This window comes from Vombatus ursinus, unplaced genomic scaffold, assembly GCF_900497805.2.
Source record: "Vombatus ursinus unplaced genomic scaffold, bare-nosed wombat genome assembly UNPS02014867.1, whole genome shotgun sequence".
Lineage (NCBI taxonomy): Eukaryota > Metazoa > Chordata > Mammalia > Diprotodontia > Vombatidae > Vombatus > Vombatus ursinus.
The window spans coordinates 3,482,562-3,507,344 of record NW_020954645.1 but is presented as its reverse complement, the minus strand read 5'-3'; the positions used below and the strand labels follow the sequence as shown (position 1 = coordinate 3,507,344).

At 38.4% G+C, this 24,783-nt stretch overlaps 1 protein-coding gene across 8 annotated transcripts in view; it reads left to right on the top strand.

Annotated features, from left to right (window-relative positions):
- MAP4 (microtubule associated protein 4) overlaps positions 1 to 24,783 on the top strand; it is a 252,228-nt gene that overhangs the window by 214,662 nt on the left and 12,783 nt on the right. For 5 of the 8 annotated variants that reach the window (XM_027842119.1, XM_027842118.1, XM_027842120.1 and 2 more), the window contains exons 13-19: positions 9,786 to 9,886; positions 10,718 to 10,939; positions 15,112 to 15,289; positions 16,606 to 16,665; positions 16,800 to 17,113; positions 19,304 to 19,435; positions 22,256 to 22,348. In XM_027842119.1, the coding sequence (XP_027697920.1) occupies positions 9,786 to 9,886; positions 10,718 to 10,939; positions 15,112 to 15,289; positions 16,606 to 16,665; positions 16,800 to 17,113; positions 19,304 to 19,435; positions 22,256 to 22,348 (1,100 nt within the window). The remainder of the gene's footprint in view (positions 1 to 9,785; positions 9,887 to 10,717; positions 10,940 to 15,111; positions 15,290 to 16,605; positions 16,666 to 16,799; positions 17,114 to 19,303; positions 19,436 to 22,255; positions 22,349 to 24,783) is intronic. The other 3 variants (XM_027842122.1, XM_027842123.1, XM_027842124.1) reach the window with 3 other exon arrangements.

Below are 24,783 nucleotides of genomic sequence, written 5' to 3'. Positions count from 1 at the left end.
GTTGTAAACCATAAAGCTTTGTAAAAGTGTGAACTTTCGTTATAGTTTGAGCACTTGACTGAGAGACCTGTTTCTCTTTATTTTTCTTTGTCTTACTACGTAGCTTTCAGTTATCAGGAAGAAAGTGCTTTATTGAACTTTAGACACTAGAGAAATGTGAATTGTTCTTCTTTCTGTTCTTAAACTCTGGGAAAATAAATCAGTACTCAGTTCTATCTTTTCAGAATGTTTGGAAGTTTTAACTAATGAAAATCAGCTTGTAGTCCCTCCTCCTACTCCCAGCTCCCCTCCACCTTACCTCATATTTATTATGGGTACATTTTATATAACATTTATGTCCTGCCTGTGATATATACTGATTGTATTAACTTAAGAAAGTCACTTATCCTGTCAGTGCTCCAGCCAACTGTCTAATGATTCAACAAGCATTTATTAAGTGTTTGCTAAAACAATAAGTTACAGAGAAGATACCAGCCTTCATTGGAAGAGGGTGTTTCCTCATTTGGGAGTTTCCTGTACACAGAAACACATGTAGTAAATTCTTGATAAATGTTTTATTTATATCTAACACTCCATTTTATATTTGTTTACATATGTACATTTCTTCTTCCCCTGTTCCTCCAGTTGAATGAATTATGATTCAGTCACTAATTCTCATTCTCCTATTGGGTGATTTGTTCTGATTCATTCTTGGTAGGTCCTACCACATGAGACATGCTTCAAAGTAGGATTCTAAAGATGGGGATGGTGTTTTCAGTGCTTAGCATATTGCCTAGCACATAGGAAGTGCTTAATCAATGTTATCTAAGGACCAACTGAGTCGAGCTGGGAGAGGCTCTTCTCACAATTGATTATGAAAAATGATTTTTTTAACCCCATCAATTCATGGATATTGTTGATAAAATAATAAAATTCTTGAGTTGGAATGGACTTTATTGACCATCTAATTTAATCCCCCATAAGTGATATTCAAGCTTTTGAAGCATTCTAATGAGAGATTATACTATCTCCTGAAGCAGCCCATTCCACTTTTCAGAAATATCTAGTTCTGGCTAATAGGGAATATTATCTTTTTTCAAGCCTGAATTTGCCTCTCTGCAACTTTCACCTACTCCTCCTAGTTCTGCCCTGTGAGGAGAAACAAAATACATTATTGTCTTTACTATATGATGATCCTTCTTTTTAAATAGAATTTAAAAATTTTTTTCCCCAGTTATATATGAAAACAGTTTTCAACATTCACTTCCAAATTCCCTTCATCCTTCCGTTCCCACTCTCTGAAATGATATGCAATCTGATATAGGTTATACATGTGTAATCATGTAAAACGTGTTTCCATATTAGTCATTTTATGGAAGAAAACTTGAACCAGAAATAAAAGAATAAAGAAAAAAGGAAAGTGAAAATAGTATACTTCAGTCTTTCATTAATTCAGACTCCATCCGTTCTTTGGTGGTAGATGGCATTTTTCATCATGAGACCCTAGGGATTGTCTTGGATCATTATCTTGCTGACAATAAATGCTTCACATTTGTTCATCAAACAGTATTGCTGTTACTGTGTACAGTGTTCTCCTGGTGCTCCTCACTTTACTCTGTATCAGTTCATGCCAGTCTTTCCAGGTTTTTCTGAAACCATCTTGCTTATCATTTCTAATAGCAAAATAGTATTTCATTACAGTCATAGAACACAACTTATTCAACCATTCCCAATTGATGGACATCCCCTCAATTTCCTTTTCTTAGCCTCCACAAAAAGAGCTACTATAAATATTTTTGTATGTGTGGATCCTTTTCCCTTTTTCATGATTTCTTTAGGATACAGACCTAGTAGTGTTATTGTTGGATTAAAGGGTATGCACAGTTTGGTTGTCCTTTGGGCATAGTTCCAAATTGCTCTCCAGAATGGTTGGATTAGTTCATAACTCCACCAACAGTGCATTAGTGTCCCGGTTTTCCAACATCCCCACCAACATTTGTCATCTTTCTTTCCTGTCATATTAGCCAATCTGATAGCTGTGAGGTGGTACCTCAGAGTTTTTTAATATGTCTTTCTCTAATCAGTAGTGATTTAGAGCATTTTTTATATGACACTTGATGGCTTTGATTTCTTTGTCTGAAAACTGCCTATTCATATCCTTTGACTATTTGTCAATTGTGGAATGACTTGTGCTCTTATGAATTTGACTCAGTTCTCTATATGATTGAGAAGTGAGGCCTTTGTCAGAGATACTTGCTGTAAAACTTTTTTTTCTCTGCTTTCTGCTTTCCTTTTTTTTTTTAATTTTTAATTGTTAGGCAGTTGGGGTTAAGTGACTTGCCCAGGGTCACACAGCTAATAAGTGTCAAGTGTTTGGTCTGAGGCTGGATTTGAACTCAGGTCCTCGTGACTCCAGGGCCAGTGCTCTATCCACTGCACCACCTAGCTGCCCCTCTGCTTTCCTTCTAATCGGTTGTATTGGTTTTGTTTGTGCAGAGCCTTTTAAATTTAATATAATCAAAATTATCTGTTTTGTTGCTCTCAATCTCTTGTTTGGTATTAAGTTCTTCTCTCATAGATCTGACAGGTAGACTATTCCATGCTCCTCTGATTTGCTTATGGCATTAACCTTTATGTCTAAATCATGTACCCATTTTGACTTTACTTAGGTGTATATGGTGTGAGATAGTGGTCTATACTTAGTTTCTGCCATACTGTTTTCCAGTTTTCCCAGCAGTTTTTGTCAGATAATGAGTTCTTATTCCAGCAGTTTGGATCTTTGGGTTTATCACAGACTGAATTACTATGGTCATTTACTACAATGTATTGTGTATTCTCATCTATTCCATTTATCCACTACTCTATTTCATAGCCAGTACTAGATTGTTTTAATGATTACCACTTTTTATTACAGTTTGAGATCTGGTACAGCTAGGCCACCTTCTTTTGCATTTTTTTTCAGTGTTCCCTTGATATTTTTGACTTTTTGTTCTTCCAGATGAATTGTGTTATGTTTTCTAGCTCTATAAAATAATTTTTGGTAGTTTGACTGGCATGACACTGAATAAGTACATTAATTTAGGTAAAATTGTAATTTTTATTATATTGACTTAGCCTACCCATGAACAGTTAATTTTTTTCCAGTTGTTCAGATCTGACTTTATTTATATGAAAAGTGTTTTGTAATTGTGTTCGTGTAGTTCCAGGATTTGCATTGGCAGGTAGGCTCTCAAGTATTTTGTATTGTCTATAATTGTTTTAATTGAAATTTCCCTTTCTGTTTCTTGCTGCTGGACCTCATAATATTTAAAATTGCTGATGATTTGTTATTTTATATTCTGTAACTTTGCTAAAGTTGTTAATTATTTCAAGTAATTTTTTTAGTTGATTCTCTAAGTATACCATCTTATCATTGGCAAAGGGTGATAGTTTTGTTTCCTCTTTGCCTATTCTAATTCCTTCAATTTCTTTTTCTTCTCTTATTGTTATAGCTAGCAAATCTAATACAATATAGGATAATAATGGAGATAATGGGCATCCTTGTTTCACCCTTAATCGTATTGGGAGGGCTTCTATCTCCATTACAGATAATGCCTGCTGATGGTTTTAGTTAGATGTTACTGATCATTTTAAGGAAAGCACCATTTATTCCTATGCTCTCTAGTATTTTTAATAGGAATGGGTGTTGTATTTTGTCAAAGGCTTTTTCTGCTTCTGTTGAGATAATCATATAATTTTTGTTGGTTTCATTATTGATGTGGTCAACTATGCTGATAGTTTTCCTAATATTGAACTAGCCCTGCATTCCTGATAGAAATCCTACCTGGTCATAGTGTATAACCTTTGTGATATATTGCTGTAATCTTTTTGCTAGTATTTTATTTAAATTTTTTTGCATCAATATTCATTAAGGAAATTGGGCTGTAGTTTTTTTTCTCTGTTTTGTTCTTCGTGATTAAGATATTGGCACCATATTAGTGTCCTAAGAGAATTTGGTAGAACTCCCTCAGCTTCCTTTTTCTTCTTTTACACATAGTTGAGTTGGATACTGTATCAGTGGAAATAGTACCTATTCCCATAAAACCATAGATCCTTGAAGAGATTAAGAAGTAGTCATATTAAAGATGACTGATAAAGTCAATAGTTATATGACCAAGTGTCTTCCAGTATTTAGGGTTTAGGGAGTTAGTAAGAGGAACCAGCATAGTACTTCTGCCTGCTAGTAATTGACTAATTATTTCATAACCACCTGAAAAAATTCATTGAAGGAATCCCAATATTGCAGGCATGAAGGAAGCATAACATAGAATGACTCTAGAAAAAAATACCATAGTAGTTATCCATGTGTTCATTTTTCACTGGGCAAGTTTCCATTATATGGAACTTCTTTCATTCCTAAATTTGTTGGTTTGATTCACAAAATAGTACTTCTAGTGCTATACTTGCTAAGCAAACAGTATATATGAGTTGCCATTTGGCAGCTCAAGTTAGTAATGCAGTATGTTTATATAGAGCTTCTTTCTGAAACCTCAAAGAATTTTTAAAGTGATGTCTACTTTTTATTCACAACAGCCCCATTACCAAAAAGGAGCACAGATAATCAATGCCATTTTATGGTTGAAAACTGAGATTTACAGATTTGACTTATATGGGCCTACTTAAGTGTGGGATTCAGTTAGGACTTGATCTAGGATTCATCTTTATTCTTCTTTCCAATGAATAATTATTCATTTTCTCTTTCTTCCACTCCTGCCTCCATTAAACAGAAAGCAACCCCCTCCCTCCAAATACCAATCATGAAGCAAAACTAGATTTCCCTATCCAAAAATGCATCTCATTCAGCATTATGAAGGATTTATCTTTTAGTAAAAGGGTCTAAACACTAGACTTTTTGCATTTTTGCATTTGGATATGGGCTATCTTACTACATTTCCTATTTTAGAAATACTTCTTTGGAAAAGGTGCAGAAAGGGTCTCTCTTACACCCCACTTCCTCACCCTCATCACTTGCTGTTACATTTACATTGTGTAACATTCTATGGGTGCTTATTTAAATGATGAAAAATCAATTATTGAAAGCCAGTATGAGCAGAATTAGAAGATAAAATGAGGGATCATTCTATGTGAGAAGGGGCATGTGTGAATGTAAAAGATTACATGTGCCTTTGTCATTTTCCTTTTCTTTCTATCTAAAGTGGTCCTAAAAGGTTGAAATGTAAGAAATACTTTACTTTGGGCTACTGAATAGCCTCAAGGTCTGTTCACTTCAGTATTTTTTCTGAGAAATGCATCAAGGAATGATTTGAAAAAGAATAGGGTTGGGGCAGCTAGGTGGTACAGTGGATAGAGCACAGGCCCTAGAGTCAGGAGGACTTGAATTAAAATCTGACCTCAGACATTTAGTAGCTTTGTGACCCTGGGCAAGTCACTTAACCCTGATTGCTGCCTCCTCCTCTTCTCTTTCTCTCACCTCCCCCTCCAAAAAAAAAAACAAGAAAAGAAAAGAAAAGAAAGAAAAAGAGTAGGGTTGCCTTCCATGAGGTTGACCTTAAAAAGATTGAGTATTGGGGCCCCTAGGTGGTATAGTGGATAGAGCACTAGTTCTGGAGTCAGGAGGACTGAGTTCACATCTGGCCTTAGACATATCACTCACTAGCTGTGTGACTCTGGGCAAGTTACTTAACTCCAATTGCCTCAAAAAAAAAAAAAAAAAAAGATTGAGTATTTCCTAAACCTTCTTGTATGCATGTGTATTTGTACATTTGACCCAAATACTATAAGTAACATTTCCTTTTACTTGCTGCTGAACTTTTCCTTTCACTTGTCAAAGGGTGATTCTTAGGTCCAGTATAATTGGACTTGATAAGCAAATTCATGTTGATCTTATTTATAATTTTCATGATTTTATCAACATGAATCAAATTTTTGCTTGTCTTGGTCTTCGATGAAGAACCTTGTTTTGTTTAGTACACCTTCATATTGTAGCCCTTTCACATACTTGAAGTTTCTCTTCCTTGGGCCATCTCTGTTCTTTCACTGCCCCTGTACCACTATGTGACCTTGGGAAAGTTCTTTAATCCATTTGGGCTTTAGTTTCCTTAGATCTAAAATAAGGGAAATGGAGTTGATTACCACTAAAGTAATACAATCCTAATTAGTCTGAATCTGTCTTTAAATTCAATAAATAGAGTGCTTAAGTCAGTTATATGGTATTTTTTTTTCAATGCCTCTGCCTGAAACCTTAATGCACTTTTAAATACACTTATTAGTTCCAATTAGATGCTGGGGATACAAAAATAAAAGTAGAACAGTTCTTTCCTTAAAAGAATTACATTCTATTGAGGGTTGGGGGAATTATAACATATACACAGATAAGTGTTGTAGATATGTATCAGTGCAAGAAACATGTTTTAAGCGTCTTAGGAGGAAAGAAGTTTTTTAAATGGTCACCTCAGAGATTGTGAGAGGCTTGGGGAAGAATGAAAGGATCATCATGTTGTACTGAGGGCCTTTTTGAAATTAGATAACACATTTGTAGTGAACCCAATCAGCACAGTTGTCTGATTTCATCACTCTTCAGTAGCATGCGACTAGTCATAGAGAAGGAGAATAGTAGGGGTACTCTGGTTTGGGATATGGCAAGGTTTGAGGGGTGATTGGACAAGGCTGTCGCTTGTTTCAAATGCAGTTTGTACCGCTATCCAGTATGTTTTTTTTTTTTTTGTTCTTTACCGTTTGGACATTAGTAGTATATTTTGTCAATATCTCCAGCCAATAGAATGCAATCTCTCCGAGGGCCTTTTTTTCAACTTATAACTGATGATAGATTGGAGTCTAGAAATCTAGTAGCTTGGGTTCTCCATAAATTTTGTTAAATTCAGATAGAGTTACTGGATGTGTATGTGTGTGTATGTGTGTGTGGTTTATGTGTTTTCAGAGAGAGAACGTTAACTCACAGAGTGTCAGTAGAATTTATACAGTTTAATGGTTTTAAAATTGTTTTGCTTGTTTACTAATGGTGACATCCAGGGGCCAGATTAGAATTCTCAAACCGAAATTGCTTTTGTCATAAATGCAAGGGACCTAATAGTTGTGAGGTATAATGGGAAGAGCCCTACGCTGGAAAGCAATGTCCTTTTGCCCAGTGTTTAGTTTAGTAGTGGTTGTTGAATTGAGTCAGTGGAAACCTAATGTTCCAGTCCTCCCTCTGTTAATTGGCTGTATGATCTTGAAGAGCAAATAGTTTGCCTCTGTAGGCCAGTGTTTTTTCCATCTGTGAAGTGAGAGAGTTAATTTAGACTAATCATAAGGTCCTTTTCAGCTATTATTTATATATAATGTATACATTAATACATGTCCTGTATATTTTTCTTGAATACATGGGACTCATAATTTAAGATAAGATTAGAAATATTTTGGTTCATATTTCAGAAATAAAGTCTAATCACAGCATCTCAGAGTTAGAAGAAACTGTTGGAGGCATTTAGGCCTCCTTGTACCTCAACCAGAATCCCTTTTACAACCTCCTCATAAGCAGTCAGGGAATATCTGCTTGGATACTACAGTGAAGGGAACGAACATCTCCAGAGGCACTTTATAAAACCTCTTTTAGATACCACTTCATATTTGGTTAGTTTTTACCCTTATTTTGAGTTGATATCTCTTTCTGCAGCTTCCTGTTTCTCACAGTTCTGTTCTCTTCGGCTAAGCAAAACAAATTTAAACGTTTACTCTTGATACATTCCTATCTTCACTAAGTCTTTTCTTCAGACTTACCATCGCCAGTTTCTTTGGTTGAGTCTCATATGGTTTCCATTTCATCACTGTTGATTCAATGCTATCTCAATTCCATATCCATCAGGGAACTTATTGGTTACTGTGACTAAAAAATATAAATATCTGGGCCTCAACCTTGTGGTTTTAACTTATCTCTGAATTTAGCAAGACTAGTGTGTGACCAGGTTTATGGTGCACAGGCCCTTGGAGCTTACCAAAATTTAGGCTCCACCAGTATGTCCTTTGAGAATCCAAAGGCCCTTTCATGTCATGATGATGATATTTAATGCATTCATTCGCTTGTGTTCCTTTTGATCCTTTGTAAGGCAGTGGCCTTCATATGACTATGAAGTTGTTCCTAAATTTTAGAACTTGTTATCATTTGATATGTTTTCAAGAAGAACCTGGTGTGTCCAGTAAGGTGAGGGGAAAGGAATAGGGGAGACTAATTTAGCTTCATGCACTAGTCTGAGAGATAAGATTCTTTCAATTTCAGTTCAGGCATATGTCTTGGTTGCATAAGAAAGATCTTTAGCTATGTCTTAAAAAACACAAAAAGTGATTATATGGCATAGGACCTGTTACTTTTCTTTGGTGAGGCAAGGGGCAACCTTTTTGTTTTCATGGTGAATGAAACATGTTTTTGTAACTCCCAGTGTATACCTCAAAAGAGATCATTGTCCACTTCTTGGATTGTTGAAATGGACAAATTTAGCTGAGGTAAAGTTAAAAAAAAAAAAAGCCTTGTTGGAAGGAAAGTAACATAAAACATGGAAGAGTTAAGTTTATTAATTTCTAATACCATCAGTCATATAACAAATTTAATCAAATGATTAATTTGTTTTCCATTAAGAGGGGGGAAAGCCCTAGATCTCAGTGAAGAGTATGCATGTGTACACTCTTTCTCACACTGTAGAAAGATCTATGTATTAACATCCTGCCAAATGGTAACCTAATTACTTCTGCCATCTTATATGACCCTAAGGTTGACCTTGTCTTTACTAGTTTTATGTGAACATTGAACTGTTCATGACACAATTGTTTTTGCCATTATAATGTACAACCAGGTGTTTATTAATACTTAAGCATTATCCATAGGTGCCACTTAAAGGGCCAAGGAGAAACTGAGAAAAGAAGGGTTCATTGAGCAGGTGACAGCTCCTAGCAGCTCATTTCTGGCTCTGTACTGGTCCTTTGATAACCCACATTTGGGAGAAGGATCAGGGAAACAGGAGAAATTCCCAAAGCTTTAAAGAGCTGGACATTAGATCTCTTAGGAGCTGGGTTCTTGAGCACTGTACCATCCTGAGTAATGAATACCCTGTTATATAAATATCAAAAAGTTCTTAGGACTTAATCTAAAGTGGGACCTTTGCAGGCCCCGTGTGTTACAGTGATGTTTCTTCAAGAAATACAGGATATCCTCCTCACAGGGCTACTGTTAAGTACATCTTTAGGGCTTTTGCTTTGTTCTTTGGCATGGGCTTCCTGTGGCTTTTTTTTTTTTTTTATGAGTTTCGATGCCCCTATTGGGAATCTAGGTCACTTCTAGAACTGGGACAGGTTAATTTTACATCCTACTGTGAAATAGTGATTTTATAAGGCAGTGGTATACTGGATAAATGACTGGCTTTCCTCCCATCTCTTTCGTAGCTTTCACTCTAGAAGATAGGTTCTAATAGAAGAGGCCCTTGTGTATCATGGAGCCAGCAGTTTGGTGGCAAACTTTCCTTTTGGCCTCCAGGGAAGGGGAACCAAACAGCAAGGGCCATTTCCATCAATTGGTCATTTGTGTAAAACCAAGTCAGGTTATATTCTCCCCCCCGGAAAGGCGTGCTCATCTCCGGTATCTAAAACTGGCTCCCTTCACAATGGAAAGAACTCAGTCTTCTCAGCTTTAGGCAGCAGAATCCCTTTGGTTTTTCAGAACAAAATGTTAGTGGTCTGCCTCTATTGCACCTCAAAGCACAATTCAGTAGAGAAATGGGTTAAATAGGCATTTGTTTAAACTTTTTTCCCTTTCTGAACAGCCAAACCAGATGAAGTTCAGCCCTCTGCCAATTTGAATGGAAATGATATCACTGCTCCTCCAAACAAGGAGCTCCCCCCAAGCCCCGAGAAGAAAACAAAGGTAGGTGCAAGAATTTTCTGGTGTATTTTTGTTCTACAAGTTTCTTCTTTTTCAATATATGATATTTTCTTTTGCTATTCTGACCACAGATTTAAGTTCTGTTTTCTGAACTTCTGAGGTGAGTTTTGGGGAAGTTTCTTAAAAAGAATTACAAAATTGATATCACTGAGATGCTTAAAAAATCCTAGGCATGCTCTCCCCTTCCTTTTACAACGTTTACCTTTCCATTTTTATTCTTATTATTCTGAATTTCTTTTCAAACACTCTATACTCTTCAGAGAATATTGATCTTATTCTTTATGAAGAGAACTGCCTATTTTTAAAGTAATTTTGAAAGATTCAGTTGACTTTTTAGGTGGGTCATAGTTGGGTTTAGTCATTGAAAAGTTTAAAAACTTCAGTAGGGACATTGACACAATCATTGCATGGATAAATCTAATAGGAGTTTGTTTCAGCAGCATCATTACCTGCTGAAGGATGTAATTCAGAAATTAAATCTAAAATGTGGCTTTTAGTAAATTTTAAGTATCAACCATGGAAATCCTAAAATGTATGCTAAATTTATTGCACTTCAAGATAGTTTTCCCATTTTCTTATCTGCATTCTAGTTTTATTTCATTTGTTGAATTCAGAAAACAGAATGTTAATTTTCATTTTGCTCTAGGAATCATTTCCTATATATCCTCATTGCTTGCAATTTAATTTTGAAATATGCTCTTTATGCTTTTTTAAAGAAACTTTTGTTTTTCTTCTGTGTGTGTGCGTGTATATCATTGGATGCTTGTCTTAAAACAAAAAACAAACAAACAATAAAAAACAACGAACCTAAAGCCATCAACCACTACTCCATCTGCAAAGACTGCTACACCGAAAACCAAATCAGTGCCCACTCCCACCCCCAAGCGGTCCGTTTCCACCACTCCTGGTGGCCCAAGCAAAAAGCCCATGAGCCCTGCTCCAGGCCTAGCGCCAGCTGCCCCACCCAAACGACCTGCTGCTGCCACTGCTGCCGCCCGGTCCACTTCCTTAATCTCAAGAGATGGAAAACCAAAGGTAAGTAATCACCCAGGGACTTGATATGGGGAAGCCCCCAGTGACACCCCCCCCCCCCCCCAAATCAGCCAGTCAGTTCCAGCAGTTCTGTAGAAACATCAGAGTAGTAATAAGACAAAGAGTCAACCTGCATCTATGGTTGGTATGCTTAGATTTGGAAGACAGAAGGTAAAAACAGAGTGGTTTTCTAATCACTTTGGGAGCAATTTAGAGCCACCATCAAACTGAGATATCTTTCCTGATATGGTTTCTGGTCTCTGTCCAACTTTGAACTTTTTATTGTCTGTATACCTTTGATGGTGAAAGCTCTCACAGCACATTCACTGCCTAGCTAAAGCTATGACAGACGCATCCTTTCTTTCATATATGCGTTCATATCCAATGATGGCTTTGCATTTCATGATTTCATTTGCTGTTCCTTAACACTTAAGTACCCACATTCTGCACTGACCGTATTGTATAGTGGTGAATAGAAGGCAGTACTTTGTATGGTCCTTCTAATCTTCAGAAATTAGGGGGCTCCATCAAGGTGTGAAAAAGGGAAAAAAAATCTACAAATCTCAAAAAGCCTTCTTAGTTGTAGGATCTCTCCATCAGGTTCCGTAAACCTATTAATAGACGGGAAACTCTCCTTGTTAGCAGGATAATTGTTTGGTTTTGCCCTGTTGTTTCTCAGTTTTATTATACTTCCTTTGTTAGAGTTAAGCTAGTTATTGTTTCCAATAATTTTTGTTTTGTTTTGTATTTCTACCAATTTGGAGAACTATAACAATACGTTCCATTACATTATTTGTTTTATCAGTTTAAGGGAGGTTATGTGATGTAGTGGAGAGAATGGTGGGATGCTGTCAAAAGGCCTAAATTCTCTTCTCCGCCACTCATTTGCCGTATGATTTTTGTCCTGGCCATTTAATGCCTCTGAAACTGTTCAAAGTTCCCAGTGTTGGTGAACATTCTTGGCATTGGTGAGCTCTAAAGAATTCTCTTCCTCTTCTATAAACACTTCTCTCAAAACTGTGGAATGCCTTTTTGTTGTGGCAGCTAGGGAATGCTTGGGCTTGAAGTTAGAAAGATCTGAGTTCTGATTCAGCCTCAGGCTCTTAGGACAGTGTGACCTGGGCAGGTTCCTGCAGCATCCATTTCCACATCTGTAAACTCTACTTTCTGTTGAGGATAAAATGAGATAATATTTGTAAAAGCACTTTGAAACCTTACATTGCCCTAAAAATACTAGCTATCATTTTCATCATAAGACCACCAATAATAATAATAATGATAAATAATTATTGTTGTTTATCATTATTCTATTTGAATTCCCCAGTGTTTATTTCCTTCTGAGCACAAACAAAAAAGAAGCTGTGTGCTCTGGATTTGTTGTTTCCCTTATGAATGTATTGTCCTTTGGAAATAGTAACATTATTTACACCCCTTATTCCCTTTTCCCTTTTTTGCTTTTCATTCAGTCAAAGTATTTTTCATTTTAGGGGAAATCACAGTAATAAAACATGACATAAGTAAGTTTAAGGATTTTTTCCTTGCATTTTTCCTTTGAAATGGAAGTTCACAACTGTTACTTCAGTTATGTTCATTCTCTTTGTAGGAGGTGTTGATCAAACCATCTGCTTGCCCTTTTTCTATGATTTCAGATACTATCAAGAAATTTCCTCATGGTCTTTTCTTTCAAAGTGATTTCCCATTCCTTCTTAATCTGTCTTCTTGTGTGACTGAATGGATCTAATGTAGCCATGCGGATGAACATCTGCCTAGAAATCAAATAGCGTGACCCTAATGAAATAAAATAAAACCTTCATACTCCTTTATTTCCTTCAGTGCTGAACTTTCTTTCCCTCATTTCACTACTCCATCATCCTATTTTTTTTTTGCTAGCTTCTAAAATTTTCGTTGGTTTTTGCCCCTAATATCTTTAGCCTATGAGGAGACAAATGCTGCCTAAAACAAAGGAAACAGAATTTACAGAAAATATTATAAATAAAAAAGAGACAATATTCCCAGCAATTCATACCACAATAAATTCAAAATGTATAAATGACCTGAAAATTGGTAACATAAATAATTAGAAGACATATAGAACTTATACTTTTTACGACCATAGTTAGGGGGTGAATTCTTAAACTCAGGTTAGATATGATTGCAAAAGACAAAGCAGACAACTTTGAAAACATGAAATTGAAAAACTGTTGCGTGAACAAAATTAGTGCAATTGGATTAAAAGGGTGTGACTGGGAGAAAAATCATTGTATCAAAGATCTTTGACAAGGGTCTTCTATGCAAGATATATAGGGAACTAACATAAATATCTAGGACCAGAGGCTTTTACCCAATAGATGAATAGTCAAAGAATGCAAACAATTCTCAAAATTATTGCAGACTGCTAACACATATGTGAAATAATGCTCCATTTTACTCATAATAGCAGTGCAATCAAAACCACCCTGAAATCTTAACCTCACACCTAGTAAGTTGGAAAAGATGATAAAAAGATAGCATTAGTCAATGTTGGAGGGATTGTGGAAAGACCTATAGACTAATACATTTTTAATGGATCTTTTAATTCATCTAACCATTTTGGAAAGCAATTTGGAATCATGTGAAGAGAATGACTCAGATGTCCCCTCCTGGGCATATGCTCTAGAGAGGTTATTGACAAAAAGTAAGGCTCTTTCTATGTGCAAATATTTATAGCAATATTTTTTATAATAATCAAAAATAGAAATGAAGTAGATGCTCACTTATTTGAGAATGATTAAATAAATTGTGGCACATGAGATTAAATGCAATATTAATGTGTTTCAAGAAAAAAATGTGATGCATTGGAAGAGTTCTATGAACTGATACAAAATAAAGCAGAACTAGTAGATATATACACACACACACACAGTCATATGTATATAAAATGATTACAACAATGTAAATGAAAAGAACAATTGAAAGTGAATTATAATGATCAAGCTTGGCTCTGAAGAAGAGATAAGAGAAGACTCCTACTTCTTTGATTACGTAGAGAAGGTCAGACTTTGAACTTTTTGTTTCATTCTTTCTTATAAGCAGTAGCTCTGTGGGAAGAGTTGGGGAAAAGGACACAATGGGAAATGCAGTTAATGTAAAAAGAATAAAATATGTCTTTTAAAATATAAAAGAGAGCTTGATCAGTTTTTTTTTCCCTTGGAGAGAGCCCTATGTGGGATTGTTTGGAAAGACTGAAGTAGGATCATGAACCTTGGTTTTGCTTTGTTTTCCATTGGTTCAAACTAGGTTTTGAAGTTGATTCACCTCCTTATCATGGTCAAACTATTTAACTTTACAGTGCTTCAGTTTTATCCTTTGACTTGACTTAAAATATTTTCAAACTGTGGAACTTTTTTTTAAATACTTTGCGATTTTCTTTTTAAAATCAATGCCTTTTGTTTTTGCATCATTTATTCTTTTAAATCTATCCCTGCTGCCATCCTATAAAGCAATCATCTCTTCTAACAGTGATTAAAAAAGGAAGAGAAAAACACAGTTCAGCGAAACCAACTGTATCTGTCAGTATGTGCACAATTCCACACCCATAGCTTCCCACTTCAGAAATGAAGGGGGGCAGGTACTTTTTTTTTTTTCCATTTGTTTTCCAGGTCCTAATTTGTCCATTATAATAATAAGAGAATCCATTTTGTTTCATTCTACTTACATTATTTTTATTGTTTTCTGGGTCTTGCTTATTTCATCATACTTTAGTTCGTATGAGTTTTCTCATGTTTCTCTGAATATTTAATATTTATTTTTTCTTAAGGAGCAATAATATTTCATCACATTTGTTTAAGATGGTTTGTTTAATAATTTCCCAATTGGTAGATATCTACTTTGTCTCCAGTGTCTTGTTATACCTTGGGATATATGCCTACTACTAGGATGTCTGTGTTAAGGGTTTGGACATTTTAGTTGCCATTAACATAATTTCAAATTGCTCTTTAGAATAGTTGAAATAATTCATAGTTATAGTTTTACCAAGAGTGTATTAGTGTAAAGACATGGAGCCATCCTTATTTCCACTAATAAATTGTTACTTCAGGTCCCTAGTCCATGATTCACCTAGTCTACTCCTAAGTTTCTGGTTTCTTTGAAAATTTGCTATGTGACTGTGAACTTTATCCATGCTTCTTTGTTACCAGGCTTTGGATGCAAAGAGCCCTGAGAAACGAACCCCACCATCCAAATCTCCCGCAGCCACTACTAAACCTGCCTCAAAGAGCACCCCAACCACCCCACGAGTCACCGTGGCTGTTTCTCCCATGACACCTGGTCCAGCCAGTAGGAACACTTCTTCCTCTCCTCCTAAGAAACCTTCCTGTAAGCCTCATCCAGTATTTTAGACCTTTGGGCCCTTTCCAGTGGTGCATTTGGGACAAGCCATTGGGTAGCCTAACAAGGTAGTTAAGATTAGGGACAGTTACAATGTACCTTCAGGAAACCAAAGACTGGGCAAAACAGCCCAGGAGCAGGTAGGTGGCCACTCATCTTAATGTTAACCTACCACAAAAGGCTATTCACTTGTGGAACTTGGCTCAAAACAAAAATTTCTGGATACGAACACTTATTAAGGATATTTGTAGGTGGTAGCTCATTTGCCTCTTTAACAGATGGACTTTTTGACAGGTCATCCTGGAAATTAAGCTACTAAAATTCCTACTTATTTGTGTAGTGGGCCTATTAACCCATTCAAAATAGTCATTGGTTCATTAAGTCATGGTGACTGACTCTGCTCATTTCACTGAATTCCTGTTTGTGCCAGTTGGAGCAAAACTAGCTGATCTAGTTTTCATATCTGTGAATACGTTTTCTAGCATTCACATCTGTGAATACCGTTCTTCACAGAAAAAATGAAGCTAGTAGTTTAAAGCTCAAGTAATCTCTCCCTTTCTCTCCCTCCCCACTGTCATTCTACTCCTCCTCTCCTATTCTGGATGTCCCAGGCCCTCTATTTTCTGTGAAAATGGCTTCTTTGAATGCAAGGTAAAATGGTGGGAGGAGAGAGGACAAGGTCAAGGCTTAGGTGGTCTGAATTGAATTTTGTGTTTGTAGAGTAGATAATAAGGCGGGAGTGTTCCTTTTGTCCAAGGAAAAATTTCTTGCTGGGGAATAAAGAGGAAGAAAACTGATAAAATCACTTTCAATTAAAATACTACTGAAGATGACTTTCCCACTTCATCTTTCAGGGGAGTTAGATAAACTCAATCAAAATTCAGTTGTCTAGAGGCCTTTTCCACAGCCTCCAGTGACTCTGTGATCCAATTGGAGTGTGTCCCTTATTCTGCAAAGGCTGTCAGGGCCCTAGTCAGAATCTCCTGGGCCCAAGCAGTGGCTTGATGTATATAGCTCTCTCAATGGCATTTGAGTAGGGATTGAGCCCGTTTCCTGTATTCTCTTGTAAGGAAAAATGAAACTGATAGTTAATAGCACTTACTGAGTACTTCGTGTGTGCAGTAAGGGTGCAGAAGGGTTGTAAAAGAAACACCCTGAAAAAGCGTTCCTGTTCTTAGGAATTGATGAAGGAGTTGAGTGAACCCAGCATGTAGTGCATATCCTTTGAATAACTGTCTGCATGTTTATGAGAAATTGGTCATTTCAAAAACTGAATCTTTACCAATGTGCTTTCACTTGTGTAGCTCTCAGAAACGAGTCAAAGCCAACAGACATCAAGAAGACTACTGCAAAATCCTCCCTAGGTAATGGCCTCTCTCATACCCCTTACTTCATAATCTTAAAGAATTATATTGATTCATATTGTCATTAGTGTCTCTTAAGCCTGAATTTCTTCTGTCTCATCTCATTTGTCGATCTTACTCTGACTTTTTTCCAGTGGACTTGAGTCGTCCAAAGAGTGCCCCTACCATCGCTCAGAAGACCACTAGCACCACATCTTCGGGGGGCCCTTCCTTGCCAGGGGCAGCTTCCAGCCGGGTCAAGCCCAAACCTGTCACCCTGAGGCCATCTACAACTCCCTCTGTGGACACCAAGAAGCCAGGAGTGCCTAAGGCAGCCCCAACTAAACCAAATCCTGCAGCACCACGGCCCAGCCGCCCATTAACTAGCATCTCTGTACCAGATCTTAAAAATGTTCGTTCTAAGATTGGCTCCACAGACAACATCAAACACCAGCCGGGTGGAGGCCGGGTACGTCCTTTGCTCTTGGGGTTTCCTCCTGGGGCAACCATGGGCAGTCTTTGCATAAGCATGCTCATCCCTGCCCTTCCTGCTTCTTCCAGCCACTGATCACTAGACTTGCCTCCTTCTTTGCAAGGATCTTGCTTCAGCTCACAGCTGCACTGAGAGCTATTCTCTATCAGTTCTGCCAGATAGAGAAAGAAAATGTTTTAATTATTGAGGAGGGTTGGGATTATCATAGAAAGGGAAAAAGGGAACCAGTTTATATCTCTGAGCTGGTCAGTCTGGCTGAATTACTCTGGATCCAAATTCCTGTGCTTGAATAAGATAGAAGATAAGAAACATGGTCAACTTTTGGTTGCCTTAAAGGATAGTGGGAATTTCTTTCCCACAAAAGAGATCAGTTTCTTGCCATTCCATCCTCCATCTTTTACGTTATCCTCAGTATCTGTGCCACACGACATTTCTGGAGAGAGAGGTTCAGCCTGAATGAAGCAAGAGTGGAAGTGCCCTCTGGTGAGCATTCCATAAACTGCCTGCACTCCTGAAAACAAAAGGGGAGCTGGAAGGGATGGGGTAATGTAGAAGAGGATCTCATTTCACCTACTGATACTTGAATTTGATTTCCAAAAGGACTTTTATTTTATTTGGAGGGGGGAAGGGGGGCAATCCAGTGCAGTTATTAAAGTCAGACAGTGACTCAGTGAGTGAAACATTGGAATCAAGAAAGCCTTCCTTAAGCTGTTATGGTAACAGGAAAAAGCAGTCCTGATCCCTTTAATTATTCGCTAGGCACAGAGACTGGGAAATCCTCAGCCCCTCTGGCAAAAGTTTATAATTCAGATTGGTAAAATAGGGAAAATTGAGTGCCTTTGATCTGAAGTTGTTATAAATGGAGGGGAAGGTTGCCAGAATAAAGGTCAGGCAGGCAGGGTGTTGTGAATTGATGGAGATTAGGGACTGGAGCAATACGTACCTTTGGTGCTGAATTCAGGCTAAGGACTTTGGGCACACTCAGGATTTAAGGCTGCTTGGAACCTCCAGGATTCCTCCAGAACAGTGGCAGTAAACACCGACTACTCTACTTCCCTCTTCTTGTTTGGTTTTTATTCCTTACAGCAGCAGGAGTCCTTGGTGGGCATGCTACAGTTTACTTTATTTTTCTTTCCCTAACAGCTTTGCTTGATCAAAAAAGGGCCCCAGTTTGACTGACAGTCAGGAAAGTTGTTGTGTCCTCTCCCTGTAGACCTTGGAGAGTTCCTGCTTAAGGATCATCTCTCCTACCTGAATATACAGGGCAAAGATGAAACAGGAATCGATCCTAGAAAATCTGTCAGAGTGCTATAGCTACCTCCTTCTGTAACTCTTTCATACCTTCAGAACATGGAATGGAGAGGAGGAGGAGGTAAAAGAGAAGAAGAAGGATATCTGCTGAATTTTCTCTAGTGCTTTATGGTTTACAAAGCACTTTTCCTTAAAACAACACTGGACATAATAATTTACTTTAAAGTTTGCAAAAACATTTTATGTACATATTTTATTTGAGCCTCTTAAAAACCCTGTGAGGAAGGTGCTATAAGCATTATGACCACTTTACAGATGAAGCACCTGAGGTTCAGATAGGGTAAATAGCTTGTCCATGGGCATATGGGTAGGAAGTACCCAAGTCAGGGTTCTAATCCCGATCTTCCTGGCTCCAGACTTCTCTCCCTGAACCGCTGTGTGGTGCTGCCATTGGTTTCAGCTCCTATGGACTCAGTATTTGCAGTGGAGGAATCAAAACAGAATCCATAGGAGAGTCTTATTTACTTACCGGAGGTCATGGGTAGGGGAAATGGGCTGGTCACAACCCTTTTTACCTGGGATAGTTACTAAAATAGAGTAACTTTGTGAATTAATGGGGATCTCTAAAGTTTGACTTTGCCTCAGTGCTCTACTTGGACATCCCCTTAATTGTTGTGGCCTAGGGCATGGGAATATCTCTTCCTTAGGAGTACAGGCATGTGTACCTGTTGTGGCTCTTGTTCTTTTCCATCCCTGGAATTCTTCGTTCCTTCCTTCCTGCCTTCCCTAAACTCTCCCTGCCTGTAGAAAGAAGACATCAATTGTGAAAGTTCCATTGATCTCCTGATCCAGTACTCCCAAGTTTGGGCCCTGGTGCTCTCAGTTTGAAATCACCCTCCATTTGTCTCCATCTAGGCCAAAGTAGAGAAAAAAACCGAGGCCATCGGTACAACACGAAAGCCTGAACCCAGTGCAGTCACTAAAACAACCACCACCTTTAAAGCAGCTGAAACAAAAGAGAGTGCACAAAAACAGCCCAATGGGAAAGTGAGTTTTGTTTGAGACTTTCACCTGTTGAGGATGGAGGCTCAGAACAACATCTCTTCCACTTTGAGCCACTTTTTCTTGTCTCAAATGATTATATTTCTTTCTTCTGTCTCCCTGGTCCCCTCTCTTTCTCTTTGTATTCCCTTCTCCGTTTTTGATGATTCTTCCTCAATGAGCCTGTCACGTGGAACTAAAAACACCTGTTTGCTCAGACTTCATCTGGGAATTTAGGGCAGCTAATAGGAAATACTTCTAACCTAGGAAGAATAACTTCTCAACCTAGAAAGAATAACTCCCAAAAAAGGCAGAAATCTGCTACTACCATGACAGTTTTCCATAGTCTCTACCCTACACTCAAAAAGACCTTTGTTCTTTTCACTCGAAATATTTCCCAAAATGACCAAAGGATGGGAGCTGTCTCTAATATTTCCCTGTACTCAGATGCATGAAAGAAAATACCCATTGACAAAATCGTGCTGCTCAAGCTGAGGTCGTTGTTCTGTTCTGCTGTTTCTTCTGGGTCCATAGGGTATAGTCAGAAACTGCCCAACTGTAGCAGGTGTATATCCAGGGAGTAAATACAACTGTTAATGGAGTAGTCATGTCTGAGAAGAAAAAAAAGTATTGCTTTATTCTTATAGTTTGAAAGCTATCAGCTGGGCATCCTAAGGATTTCCAAAGTCTGTTGAAAGAAAAAAATATTTGCAAAATTTAAGCTTCTCATTACTGTATAGCAGGTTAAAGATAAGATAAGCACCTTTAGCTTGTCTTCAGAATAATAAGTATGATTGTTTCTTTGATACTTAGAAGTTCCCCAGGTTCCTACATGTATCATGAAATTCCCCATTGGGATGGGGGAGTTAGAGAATGTGGATTTTTTGTAATGCCTACTATGTTTCAGAAATTGTGTCAAGTGCTTTAAAATTATCTCATTTGATCCTCACAACAGACTTGGGAGGTAGTGGTGTTATTATTCCCATTTTACAATTGAGGAAACTAAAGCAAGCAGAGATTAAGTGATTTACTGAGGGTCAGCCGGTAAGTGTTTGAGGCCACATTTGAACTAAGGTCTTCTTAACTCTGGATAAGTGTTTAATCCACTGTACCACCTGGCTACTCTTGCACGTAGTTAACTTCAAGTTCAGTCATCACAGTTGCACATAGGTGTTGGCAGCATGTTGCTTGATCCTTAGTGACTCAAATGAAGCCAGTGGTATTTTAAATGCCTAAAAGAGCCCTGGATTGATAATTCTTCTAGGAAGCACCTTGCATGCTAACCTTCAAAGTTAGGATCCTCTTGCTTGACAAATAGAATACCTCTTCCATTAATTATGGCTGCTAGAAGTAGTGTCTTGGGTGAGATAAGCAGTCATGGGTGTCACCTGCTTTGCGGCAATGATGGGATTTAGAGCAAGATGAAGACCTGTGAGAGTTGTTCAAGATTGTGCGATAGTGAATAGCAGGCACATTATTTGAACCCCGATTTTATGACTCCAAATCCAGTGTTGCCTTCGGTCAGTAATCCAGAACAGATAATCTCTGCCTAGTACATTGTCCAAGAATATTAGACTAGTAGATGATGAAGGCTGTAATTGTACCTTAAAGCTTCTAGATGTCACTTAGAGAAAATGTTGTTTTTCATTCAGCTTCTGTGTGGGAGAGGGTTACCAGCCATAGGCATGTAGCCCTGAAGTATTAAGGCTGGAAGACTTGGGGTCTAAGAGGAAAGAAAATGAATTTGTGATCTGTGGCTTAGTGCAAGTCTGCTGAATTGGGGAAAGGAACCTGGTGCCTGCTCTTCTCACCAATATGATGCTGGGAAATCCTTTAAAAATTTACCTGCTAAAAACTCGCAGAGTTGAGGCATAGGATTCTCTTTCAATAGAGAATATAAAGGGCACAAAACAAGGAACACAAGGTAGCTGAGGGGTGGGATTTTAATCCAGAGCTGGATGGAAACGTCAAGAAAAATGCTATCATGTGGTTGAAGAGGCATAGAGGCCAGAGACATTTTGTTGTTCTGCATGTGGAAGCCATTTATCATATATTAAGACTGAAGTCTATTCTCCAGCTTGTGTTTAAGGGTTCAAGGCAGATTTTAGATGCATCTATTTGAGTGTCATGGGCTTTGTGGACCATTTGCATTTATTGCTGAACAATGTCTCTTCCTGTTGGCATCAGATTTGTGTCCAATTAGCTGGTGCCCAGTGCTTCTCAGAGCAGCCAGGATCTGGAGCAGTGTTTTGAGCAAAGTGCTCAGCTATTGGATGGCAAAAAAAACCACTTTGAGACCTTTTTGTATGGGAGCCAGTTAGGTTTTGCAAATGAAGCACACCCATATAATGGCCAAGTTGGTGCATAGGGCATCTGGGGAGTAGGAAAGAAAGGAAGGGTAGGTCTGAGAATTCACTGGAGACCACTAAGGGGCTTTTTTTTTTTTTGCACAGGCTAAATGTGCTCACAAGGAGGTCTCCCAGTCCCATGAATCTGGGGGGAGGGGCGGCGTGCCAACAGTTGGGCCCGTGCTGAACTCCCTAACTCTGGGGACTAGAAAACAGTTGAGAAGCATTAAGCTTATCCCCATGAGCGTGTTTGCTTCTTTGTATTCTTGTTTGTTTACTGTTCTCCTAATTCTCTCCCTCCCTTTCTTCCCACCTCTTCAAACTCAACTCCTTGTTCCTCTGAGGTTGGGGTCAAGCTTTAACATGACTCTCTTTGCTTGTAAGTCACAATTGTCATATGTGGACTCCTTGTGTGCTGTGTGCCAGTTCTAACCAGTCGTCTCCCCTTGTGTTGTTTTTCCATTCTCTAACGCTCCAGGTCCAGATAGTCTCCAAAAAAGTGAACTACAGCCATGTTCAATCCAAGTGTGGTTCCAAGGACAATATTAAGCATGTCCCTGGAGGTGGGAATGTAAGTATGGGCTCTGGACAGTTTGTCTTTCTACTAACTCTTCTTAAGAGTGGCTTTCCTTGGTATCTGAGAATATCAGTCTGTGGTATTCTCTGTACTTAGGCTGAGTGCATCAAAATGGCAGAAGGAATCAGGTGGGGTCATTGGTAACAGGGAGGTAGTAATCACCTATTTCTTGTGAAAGGGTACCTCTACTTCCTTTGCCAAGAGCATAAGCACTAATAATACTTGAATTGCTATATGGAGAACATTTATGATTTGGCATGATTCTATTTGATGGAGAAAAGAAGAAGAATCCTGGAAGAAAATGAATGTTATGTGAACAGCTACTGATGTTAAAAACTGAACAGTTTACACAGCAAGGATATTGTGGTAGAGGAGCCTAATCCTTTCCGTATTTCTGTGTACCTGGCCTACTCTGCTTGAGTGGCAACGCAACCATTGAAATAGGCCTTAAAATATAATGTACATTGGGGTGGTGCTATCGAACAGGAAGAGCCGTAGGCGAAGGAGCTTTGCCCCACCCAGAGCGGCTGCTCTTCCCTTGTCTGTACTCCTCAGATGAGCTCGGTTTTGTGGTCATTTTCTGAGATTGGTCCCAAATGTTGTCATCTAGTCCTTCTATCAGGAATGCTCCTTCCCTTTGGGACTTCTACCCTGAGTCTTAGACTTGGCTAGATTCTTATTCTGGACAATAGCCAGGTAGAATGCCTGATTTGGCCCTGAGTGAGTTTTGTTTCCCTGCTGATGGCAATGATGATGTAGTTTAACCTGACTTTTACAACAGTTAAGATAGATTCTCTGCATTGGAGGCACATATCCACATCATAGTAAAGAGCCGCCTCTGACCATTGAACCCTAGAACCCACCATCCACTTCTGATGATTCATATTGGAACAATTGATCCTGACATAGGGAATTTTAAAAGCCTCTCTAAAGTTCCAGGCTCTAAACTAGGCCTGCACAACCTGAGGCTCCATCTAAAGAACTTAAAGGCCACCAGTGAATAACAAAGAGATAACAGACTCAAGGTGCTGAGTGCAACTTTCATTTTTGGACACACAAGCAACGTGATAATTTGTTTTGCTTGATTGTGCTAGTCTTTTTTTCTTATTTGGGCGGTGTTGGCTTGGGATCAGTGATAGGAGTTGCCTCCCCTCCAAAAAAAATCCTTGGAGATAATACTTCAGTGTTATATTTAACCATGCTGGTGATGGAAGGTAGGCTCTTTAGAGGAAAGAGGTAGACAGTGCTATTCTAAGAAGATAGTCATGGAGTACATAATTTGGATTTTCACAAAAGGAAATGAGATGGGAATGATGGATTTTTGCACCCTGGATTTCATGTAGTGTGAAGGCCAAGAAAACAGTTTTTTGGAGATTCCAGATATAACCCTGAGAGATTTCAATTGAAAATGAAGTATAGGAAGAAAATAAAATTGCCTCCACACACACACACACACACACACAGAGTGATATTTAGTGGAGGAGGAAGGGTAGATGCACAGTAATTCTTTTTGAGGGGGGGATGGGGAGATGGGTGGGGCAGTTGGGGTTAAGTGACTTGCCTGGAGTCACGCAGCTAGTGTGTGTTATTTGTCTGAGGCCAGATTTGAACTCAGGTCCACCTGACTCCAGGGCTGGTGCTGTATCCACTGTGCCACCTAGCTGCCCCCCTGCACAGTAATTCTAAGGTATCTAGAAGAGGGGCAGTAGCAATACTGGTGGGCAGCTTGGTGGCAGAGTGGATAGAGTGCCAGGTCTGGAATCAGGAAGACTCCTCAGACACTTAATAGCTGTGTGATTCTGGGTTAGTACTTTAACCCTGTTAAACCCTCAGTTTCCTCATCTGTAATATGACCTGGAGAAGGAAATGGCAAACCACTCCAGTATCTTTGCCAACAAAATCCCAAATAAGCTCATGGAGAGTTGAACATGAATGAAAATGACTGAAGAATGATAACGATAATGCTGGATATCTCAGATGTCAAAGGATCCTAGATTTAGAGATGAAAGAGACTTTGGGAGATCATGTAGTCCAGGGATTCTTAACCTGGAGTCCGTGGTGGTACATGAGTTGGGTTCAGGGGAGTGTTAAGATAAAAAGCGTATCTTTATAATAAAGATGTAAAAAGTTAATCTTTATTTTCACTAACCTTTGTTTTCCTTTGTAATCCTACATATTTTATTCATTTAAAAGCATTATTTTGAGAAGGAATCTATAAATTTTACCAAATTGACACACAAAAAAATTAAGAACTACAGTTCTAGGCCAAACCCCTTATTTTACACACCAGGGTGTGTGGGGGGGGATGGGGACGGGATGGGACTAAAGACGTATCTTAAAATGACAGCACAGGTTTATGTACATTTTAGGTCTCAATCACAGACACACACACACACACACACACACACACACACACACACACACACACA